General features: G+C 39.8%; 1 protein-coding gene across 1 annotated transcript; it reads right to left on the bottom strand.

Moving 5' to 3' along the window:
• Positions 1–1,283: 1,283 nt before the first annotated feature.
• Positions 1,284–7,855, bottom strand: LOC149559382 (putative UPF0481 protein At3g02645). The gene is made up of 2 exons (XM_089831398.1): positions 6,428–7,855; positions 1,284–1,727 (listed from the first exon to the last, which is right to left on the bottom strand). Exons 1-2 carry the CDS (start codon positions 7,853–7,855, stop codon positions 1,284–1,286), a joined length of 1,872 nt encoding a protein of 623 aa, XP_089687524.1.
• Positions 7,856–9,544: the final 1,689 nt, after the last annotated feature.

The following is a 9,544-nucleotide window of genomic DNA, read 5'->3' as shown; positions in this document are numbered from 1 at the left end:
TTATGTTTGACTGGGTGCTGTGTCGCTATGGGCGCCATGCCCTGAAGTTCCTAATAGCAACATAGCGCCCAGTAGTTATCTCTATCCGTGGTGGTACCAAACTATGATTGTGATGCCCCAACCAGACTGTATCATTGACTTGGCAACTTAACTGTCAATCATAACTGTGATGTTAACTGCGCATCCCCTCCTGGGCCCCAAGGACACGTGGCAGAAAGGCTCCAACTCGCTATGGCAAAGCTCGCGCAATTTCCCCATAGCGTGATGGTGCTTGCCATTGATCTCTGCAGATCTAACGGCTCAAAATTCAACCCCTGACTGTGCTAACCGCGTTGAAGATCTAGTGCCACCTCACATCTATGTTCTGATCTGGCATATGTGGCAGTCCTTCATTGGCCTGACGTAGCACCATTCTGGCAAATTCCCTAACACTTGGCCCCACTAACCTAGCATATGGTACTAAGGCGCTCTGTCACTATGGGAAAACTAATGCAACCTTCCCATAGCGAGATAGCGCCCAACTGCCATCTCACCCTTTGATGCAAACGTGGTGTATTCTGAAATTCCACTGTGGTAGATGAGGTACCACCTTGACCAATCACGAGGCCACGAGGTTAGATAGCTCATCCCACCTATCCTGTCCTACAGTCCCACCAAGCCTAAGAGTCCGTCATGGTCTGTTTTCTGTTTGGGCGTTGTGTTGCCAACGAAAAACTCGTGAGTTTTTCGATGGTGCCATGGCGCCCCACCAGCATTTCTAAACTTTTCGGCTGCCTGACCTCTTCTCGCCGCAAAACTGGCCCATCGTAAACTTGCTTGTCGTCACACCTTCCGGTCGGGCGCTATGTCGCCAGCATAACCTTCGCACATCTCTGCCATAGCGAGATGGCGCCATCCGCTGATTTGAATCGATCTGACGATGTGCAAGGAAGCTCATTCCCCTTAGCATATCGATGAATAAGAACTGGCCACGTATCAACGGTCTGACTAGTCCTTGCTAACATCCCTGGACCCACGAGGACGCGTGTCCTTCAGGTGCAATGTCGTTAACATAAGACTCGCGCAACTCTTCTATAGCACGATGGCGCCTACCGTCGATCGGCCCTGATCTGACGGTGGAGATCTTACCTTTCCATGTACTGGTGACGCTGACTGAACTCTGACTTGGGGGACATGGTCGCTCTTTATTGGCCCAATGAAACACCTCCTTGGTCTCACAAAGCACCAACTTGGGGGGTCTGTATTGCCTTGACCCCACTGATGAATACGTGGCTACATCTGATTCACCACCGTGGCACTGGGCTCCTGACTCCTAATGCGAAGTACTTGCTGGGACCCAACGTGCCTGGACGCTTCTCACCATGGTGGATTTTTCGTTTGGGCACTATGTCGCCACTGAAAAATGCATTGGTTTTTCGTTGGCACCATAGCGCCTCGCCGTGTTTTGAAACTTCTGGCCTGTGGAAACGTGTCGCCCGCCCACGTGAGCATTTCCACCGACCGCTATGTCGCAATGGAGATTTTTCGGCCAGCATGCGATAGCGACATAGCGCCTGCGGTGCTGAAAAAATTTCCCGACACGCCCTCCGTTGTAGCCTGCTCGTCGGACCCACCAGACACGCGTCAATTGGGCGCGATGTCGCTGATGCTATTTCCCGTGCATCTCTAATGATAAGATCGCGCCGACCGTCGATCTTGCTGAAATCTGACGGAGAAGATACTAAGGGCTGCGAAATACATCACAAGGTCCGATCTTGGCATAAAAAATAATATTTCCGTGGCTAGCCGTTGGACGAGCTGAGCATTTAAAATTTAAACCTTTGGCGGGTGAGCGAAAGGTAACAGTAACAACATCGCTAGAACAAAAGATAGGGAATGCAACTTAAATATCTAAAAAGAAGGGGCATTTGCTTCAATTGTCATAGCCCCTTATTGGTATACCTAGCTACTTGGAAAAAAATAGTAATTAGAAAAATTATGTAATTTTGTTGGTACCCCTATCATACAATAAAGCTTTTAGCAATAAGCTTATTTACATGTATTTAAGAGAAAAATGTTTGGTGGAAGCCTCAAAAGTGATTTGCCACAGTAATGAATAAGACATCTTAACTAGCATAGACTATTTTAAACAAGAAGCATAGTATTTAATTGGTGGTTGTAGTTTTATAGCCATCAAGTCATTGTGCAACCGACAAGGTCTCAATAAACACCCACCACTATATTGATATGCACTTAGTTTGCTACAAGTGTCAATACAATTAAACCAACTATCAAACCAACATAGTGACAAATATTTTAGAAATAAAATTTCTATTATGTGTGACATAAAAATTATAATCAATATTTTAATAAATTATTTTATCATTTTTTAATAATTTTTTTTTTAGAACTACTGATATTTTTAAAGTTGAACTTCCATGTATGGTTTTTGAAAACCACAATATAAATTGACTTACAAATTAAATATCATGAAAAATGCCAACATAATTTAGACTCAGAAAGCCTTAAACAATAATGCAGACTTAGAAATCCTTAAACAAGATTACCAGTACTACAAGTATTATAAGCAAAATATTCTCATCAAGGTGTGTCCAATAATTTATTATCAAATAATTTGAAGCTTACACTAGAAACTGTAGAGGGGGTTCAAACAACGAAGCAGAAGCCATCGCCCTTCTATGGGGGTTGAGAATTGTGAGAGTTAGAGGAATTAATAGATTAACAATCGAGGGGGATTTGATGTTGATTATCAGAGCAGTTAAAGCAAAGGGCCAGAGTAGTTGGAAGATCAAAATAATAAAAGAGGAAATTCGCATGTTGATGGAGGTGTGCCAAGAGATCCATGTGGGCCACATTTACCATGAATGAAATGCATTGGCAAATGAGTTGGAAAATTTTGGCCATAATGACATGTAATTCATCGAATGGGAACATGCCAGCCAACTTCCATCATCAACACAAGTGATGATGGAATGTGAGCATACTTCGTACAAGGCAATATGAGTCATTTCAAAAGATGGCACACCTTTATGAAGCTATGTGAGTAGGAAGGCTATTGGATTTATTTTTATAAAGTCAATTTTGGGCAAGATTTCATGAGGATATGCTTTTATGATCCCCTCACCACGAGCTTTAATTATTTCACAAAAAGGACGAGTGGCATTGTTATGTTTAGATGTGGTGAACCACAAAAGCAAGATGACAAGGACACTTTTGCGAAATCCCACTTCAACTATAGCTGGTGACGGTTGAATTTATAGGAAAAGGAACTGATCACATATGTCATAGAGAGTGGTTTCTCATATTCAGAGAAGCCTTGTGATCTTATGATGGGTTTCTAATGCCTTAACATTTTTAGCTTGAGCATGATTTATTGATTATATTGTGGCTACCATTGTAAGAAGGGGATGTTAGAAAGCTCTAAGAAATTGGTGGTTGAGTGAGGTGAAGAAATGGGTGCTAGTGACTGCATTGAACCAGTGGAGATTGAGGAGTACATTAGGAAGAGTGAGGCCGCTTGGGTTTATCTTATAGAAAGTGGTCTACTTTCATTTATGGAAGGTATGGAAAAGCATGACAAGCATATCTTGATGCAATTCTTAAATTGTTGGAAGCATAGGAAGGTTAACATTAATGGAATGCCATTTGAAATCATGGAGGTACTAGTTGCTATGGTTGGTAGGTTTCCCATGGAAGGAAAGAAATGGTGTAAGCAGTCCAAGGTGGCAGATGGAACCAATATGAGAAAAAAATTAAGACCTAATGAGGAGCTAGTTCATGCACATGGTATGTTTTCCAAGGAGGATCTTCCACTACCTTGGGATGTGATCTGCTATGCCATTATGAGATAAATTACCCTTGAAGATCAGTTCCAGCTGCTATACTACTACCATTTCCCCACTCTCAACCATTTTAGGAACTGTGATCTAATTTCTTTTCATTACCTTTTTCTTTATTCCATGGAGGACTATTTCTTTAAGGCTAGGAAAAAGAGAGAGGAGGGCAAACCCTTTTATATTATCCACTAGGGTTTCATGCACAAACTTTACAAACACCACCTTTCCTTAAACCTATTGCTTCTAGTCAACCCATTGATTATTGCTACCCCCCAAATATCCACAAACCCCAACCCTAGCTCTAGCCATAGAAAAGTCAAGAAAACCCCTTGTTTGGAGGTTAAAATTACCCTTATTGGTTTTGATATTGAGATAGGAAAGAGCAGGATAACCGCTCAGATGGCTCGCAAATGTCTCCAAATGGAGAAATTTAAGTCCTCCCCTAAATAGGACTATAGCTCTAAGTCAACTGAGAGTGAGAAGAAACCAATTAAGAGGAAGAGGCCTCACCAAGACACTGAAAAGAAGGTTGTCTCTAGCCCTCCTAGCCCGTCACATGTCTCAGAAACTTGAAGCTATCCCTTCCACAAACAAAAGTGGGGGAGGACATCACCTCCCCAATGAAAGACACTCCCAAAGGTGGGGTAGAAAAAGGGAAACATAGCCATGGTTAGAGCCACAAAGGGGCAAGGCTCGAGAATTCTATGAAAGAGCTCACGAAGAACCACATGGCATTTGTAAAAAAATTGAAACGTTTGTGGAATTCTTCATGAAGGTCATTCACTCTACTGCCACCACTTTCTTTTTCCACCAGATGAACAACAATGAGAAGGATCTAGGAAAGGAGAGTGAAACCCCTCGCTCTATATATGGCTTTCTGGTAGAGGACTGGCTCAAAACTCTCCTTGAGAAACCTATCAAAGAGGAGCGGGTGGACATAAATAGGGAAGACCCTAAGGAGGAGAGTAACAAGGAAGGTGGAAAGAAAGCGGGCAACTAGCCCTAGCTCTATTTTTTGTTGTTGTCTTTATGTTTTTGTTCTCGTTGAACTTGGTGCCCTACAGGGTTTTGTTATGTATGTTTTTCGATCAAGTATTGGACTGATAGCAGCAATAAGTCTATTAGCTGTTGGTATGTTTTACTTTTTATATGCTTGTTAAGAATAGGGTGGACGGTAAGAACTGCTCTAGTTTGGAGCTTTTCTCTATTTTTTTTTGAAGTTTAAAACTAGTATCAGTTAGATAGGTGGGTGGTAACCCCTGACTGTTTTTTAATCTACCCTTTTTGTACACTAGGGTCAACCTCCTTTCTTTTGACTACTATCTAGTACTTCAAAAACATAACCAAGAACCAATAAAAGGCAGTCTAATTGAAAGTAAAAAATTTTATACTAACACTCTTAGCCCACTTTCATATGTTTTTACTTAAAGTGGCATAGCTTTGCATTTATTTTCAGAGCTACATGTGTATAAAACTGATCATTCAGTTGTAATGATGGAACAATGCACTAAGGATGGTTGTACAGCTTGACTGTGCCATTACGCCTGGCTTTTCTACAACAACCATAAGTGCCATTACGCTCACTATTACTCATGCTTAATAATGTCTGAGTTGTGGAGCATATCTAGAGGAAGATCTCAAAGTGCATGATCTGTAGAGGAGAAAGAGGTAATGCCAACACTAGCTTAGTTAGACTCCAAATCTGGGGAAGATTAAATAGACAAAAGTTATTTAAAAAGGGATTAAAAGGGAAAAAAGCTTTAGAAGAGCCCAGTGTTTTATTTAACAAGAGGGCATCAATTCAAGCCAAAAAAAATCAATTGCTGAAGATAAATTACAACTCCAGAAGCAGATTGTGCAGATAGGAAATGATACCATGGAGAACTCAGCAAAAATAGTGTAACTATAATGCAGAGTCTTACAGGGAAACACTAAGCATGAAATACAATTACTGGAAACCAGACATGGCATGGAAGCATGATTTTCTTTTTTCATTTGGCATGATTAACTCAACTGGCACATTTTATGGAGCTATTTCTTTCCTTGATTAAATCCTTGAATAAAATGATCTCAATGTAAAGGTTTAAAATCAGAATGGCCTAAGATCTCGTGTTCCTACACTTTATTGCCAACTATACAAGCTTTGCAATATTTTTATCTCCATTCTGCACCAAACCCGCAATCGAGACCTTGTGGAATGGGCCTTCTCTTGCATCGTAATTCTAAAACCCTTTTCTATCATTCTGCCACTGAACACATGGACCAATAAAAGATTGCCAAAAAGTTTGAATTAATATTTATAATTAATAAACATGCAACTTTAGTGATATAAAAAGTAAGGAAAAAGTAAGACAAGATAAATGGTTAGAAAGGCTGAATCTCTATTAGCTATAAAAATTCAGTTTAATAACTGTTTAAGTAACTGCTATATGCATGGCCGGAACTAAATAAGCCTCTCCACTTAACTACATGCAACAGCTAGTAGGAAACCAAACAAATTACGGCTTTAAAGCAGAACTCAGAATCTAGTCACAAATGATGCCCCATCTTTAATTTGACCTTGGCCCACATTGTTTGAACGAGCAAAAGACCTGCACGACAGTCAGAAAGAGGACAAGAATCGCTCCGAAGCCTCCAACTACCATCCACGGTTTAAAACCATACGCTTCCCAGAATTCGTTCCAAAGGCTTCTCAGAACAATAGAGCGCCGCGTCTTATAGCTGCTCAGATTTTCCCTCGTTTCGATGATGGATTTGCACTGTGGCCAGGAAATTGTGATGTTGGAGACGCTCAGCAATTGGGTGACCAGTTTAGTGGGCCAAAGATTACCAATTATGACACCCTCCTTTCTCAACACATCTACTCCCTCGCTTGTTTGGCACAGCTCATGCAGGAACTGACAATAAGCAGTCATTCTTTTCTTCTTGAACCCCGGAGAACATATCTCCAGGGCAATTAAATTCCTTATATACAACTCCGAGTCCACATCCAATTTCAGCCGCACCAGAGTCAGAGTTTTACCCTCGTATTTAACGTCGTCCACAGTTTTTACATCGGCCTCGAATCTGATTCCTCCGTTCTTCAATTCAACTGCAGATGGAAAGTTCAGCCACCATTTCCTACGTTGTTTGACATTCTCAGAACTTTTCCCGTCTGCTCGTCCAGAACATACGCAGTGAGCACCTTTTGAACCTGCAAAACGCGAACAATAATATTGAACGTTAATTTTCACTAATTCCTTTTCAGTACTTTCGGTTGGCAGGGCCCCAAGGCAGGAGTCGTGATAGATGTCCAGAATGTGGTTCCGTTTCTTTGATGCGTCCTCTGCACAGAACTCGAAAGGCCGATAGCAGATTCTCTCGAACATTTTCCTCAGCAATCTGTCAAGTTTCTCTTGGGCGCTCTCTTGGGAATTAGCGTTCATCTCCATAGTAAGAACATCTTCCAAGACAAACAGCGGTATTTGATTGTCCAACTTGATCAAGTCCTTCATGATCTCCGCTTTAATCCAAGCATTCTCGGATACGGGCCCGAAGATTGGATGATGCTCTGGCAGAAACAAAAACTCATCTTGGAAGGATTCATCGTCTTCTAATCCGAAGAGGTGATTTCTGAAAAACTCGAGAATGAAACAAGCATCCTGAGCCAACATCAAATGGAACACGTCACCCTTGAATGATGTTTCTCTATAGTAGCACCGCTTTATATCCTCTTCCCTCCTCCTGATTCTCTCAATCACTTGTTCGAATTCAACGTCAGATTTCTTGGTTCCATACTGAATTCTAAAAACCTCTCTACGTGCTGCATCGCCTTTGAATGTTTCCATTCCCATGAGCCACTCTTTCCCGAAATGGTTAGGGCCGATAGAAACAATCTGAGGCACATAGGAATGCTCATTTTCTTTCAGCAAGGCCATGGATGTCCTGAATATGCATGGAGGCTTCTCATAGGACTTATTCTTCTGAGCCAGATACTCTTTGGCTTCTCTCATCCATTTATTCTCATCAAACTTCGACATTCTTTACAAGCTCATGAGATTATCTCACCGGAGAAGGAACATATCATGAAGTCAGAAATATATAATAATTAAATGACCAGATTAAATTGTCCTTCAACTCTTCTATCCATTTTTCCTAGGGAGGGCATGTTCGAAGAGTCCAACAAAATATAAATTGAATCTATGGAACATGGGTAAATGCATATAACAGGTTAATATGAAAAATGCAATGGACTTCAATGAACTGACATTTCAACGCTTCTCCCGCATTTAGACTTTTGTTATGTGAAAGAGGACATTAGGTATCCATCAATTCTCCCATGACCATTCGTCCTGTCATTTATAAAAAGGAATATACGAGGTACAATTTAATAAATACAATTAGAAGAAAATGAATAGGAGAGGATTGACTCTGTGAAATTGAATTGCACTTCAAAACAAATATTAGCCGCCATTCACATGGTATTCACTTGGACCGATAATATACATATTTTTTAAAGAAAAGTATTTCGGTTGGGTATCTAAGATCTATTTTAAATTATTAGTAAATATTCATATGAAAACGTGGTTGGGAGAAAGTCAAATATATTCAGTACTACTGAAAATAAACAAATAGATTATGGTCTGCTAAGAGTTATTAGTCAAAGGAGGAAGGATGTCCGATCATCCCATTTATGTGAAGTCCAAGGCATCATTGTGACCAATCTAGAATCATTATCATCATTGGTTTTTTTCTCCATTAATCAAATATTTTATAGTGTTATACTAATGTTCTTATAATGGATTTCTACTTCATCAAATATAAATAATATTGTTATTACTATTTATACATATTTTGTACTTTACATATGACTAGCACAATCAAATATTATCATAATCAAATTATTGTGTATATTCTATCTATTGATTTCTACAATAACAAAAATGAAGATATACAAGATCATTGCTCACAATGAAGATATTATTGTTCATATTAACAAAATTTGGTACTGTTCTTTTGATAATAAAGCTTGGAATAAGTAGTTGAATACTAATTGGAAAAGTCTTGTTGAGCCAAAAATTCAATGTTTTAAATGGCTGATGTTAACTGATAGACTTCAAATTAAAAGAGATGTTCAACATTCTGATTTAAGTAATATTTGCAAGTTGCCTGATACGGGTAGACATATTTTGTTTGATTGCCTTTTTGCTAAAGAAATATGGAAACTTTTTGGTATTTATTAACCTATTAATGCGAATATCGTTGAAATTGTTACTGGTCACATTAATGGTCTTAGTAAGGATGCTAATTTTTTCTGGAACATGCTGTCTTCTAACATTCTTTCGCAAATCCGGAAATGTAAGAATGAGGAGAAGTACCAAGGTAAGCCAAGGGTTCTTACTGAATTTTTTCAAAAACTCACATATTTTAAATTCTTCTTGTACGTTCAAACTACCATGATAATTGAAAAGGATAAATTAAGAAGGTTTCTTAAAGATGGGAAAGCTACTATCTTCTTTTACGAGCTGAAGTATGGCTATCAGTGGCGTAGGACTCTTGATAATTTGTGGGTGTTTGAGCACACATGCTAGAAGCTGAACTAAATGACTAGGAGGAACCATAATGCCAGAAAGGAGGAGATCTTTATGTTATCCCAGATCCAGGAGCGGAAGAGTATTGTTTGGATGGAAGGCCCACTCAGTTGGACCGCATGGGTGGATGCTTACTGT

This window comes from Cupressus sempervirens, chromosome 5, assembly GCF_028749045.1.
Source record: "Cupressus sempervirens isolate cs-2001-9-10 chromosome 5, ASM2874904v1, whole genome shotgun sequence".
NCBI classification, from domain to species: domain Eukaryota; kingdom Viridiplantae; phylum Streptophyta; class Pinopsida; order Cupressales; family Cupressaceae; genus Cupressus; species Cupressus sempervirens.
The sequence above is the reverse complement of the archived record's forward strand: the minus strand, read 5'-3'. Positions and strand labels throughout refer to the sequence as shown.

What these genes read in the sequence shown, in the direction of transcription:
- LOC149559382 (XM_089831398.1), bottom strand. Translation starts at nt 7,855, where the DNA reads ATGTCGAAGTTTGATGAGAATAAATGGATGAGAGAAGCCAAAGAGTAT. An exon ending in TCTTTCTGACTGTCGTGCAG is followed by an intron (nt 1,728 to 6,427) that starts GTCTTTTGCTCG and finishes TGTATTTCGCAG; the next exon opens with CCCTTAGTATCTTCTCCGTC.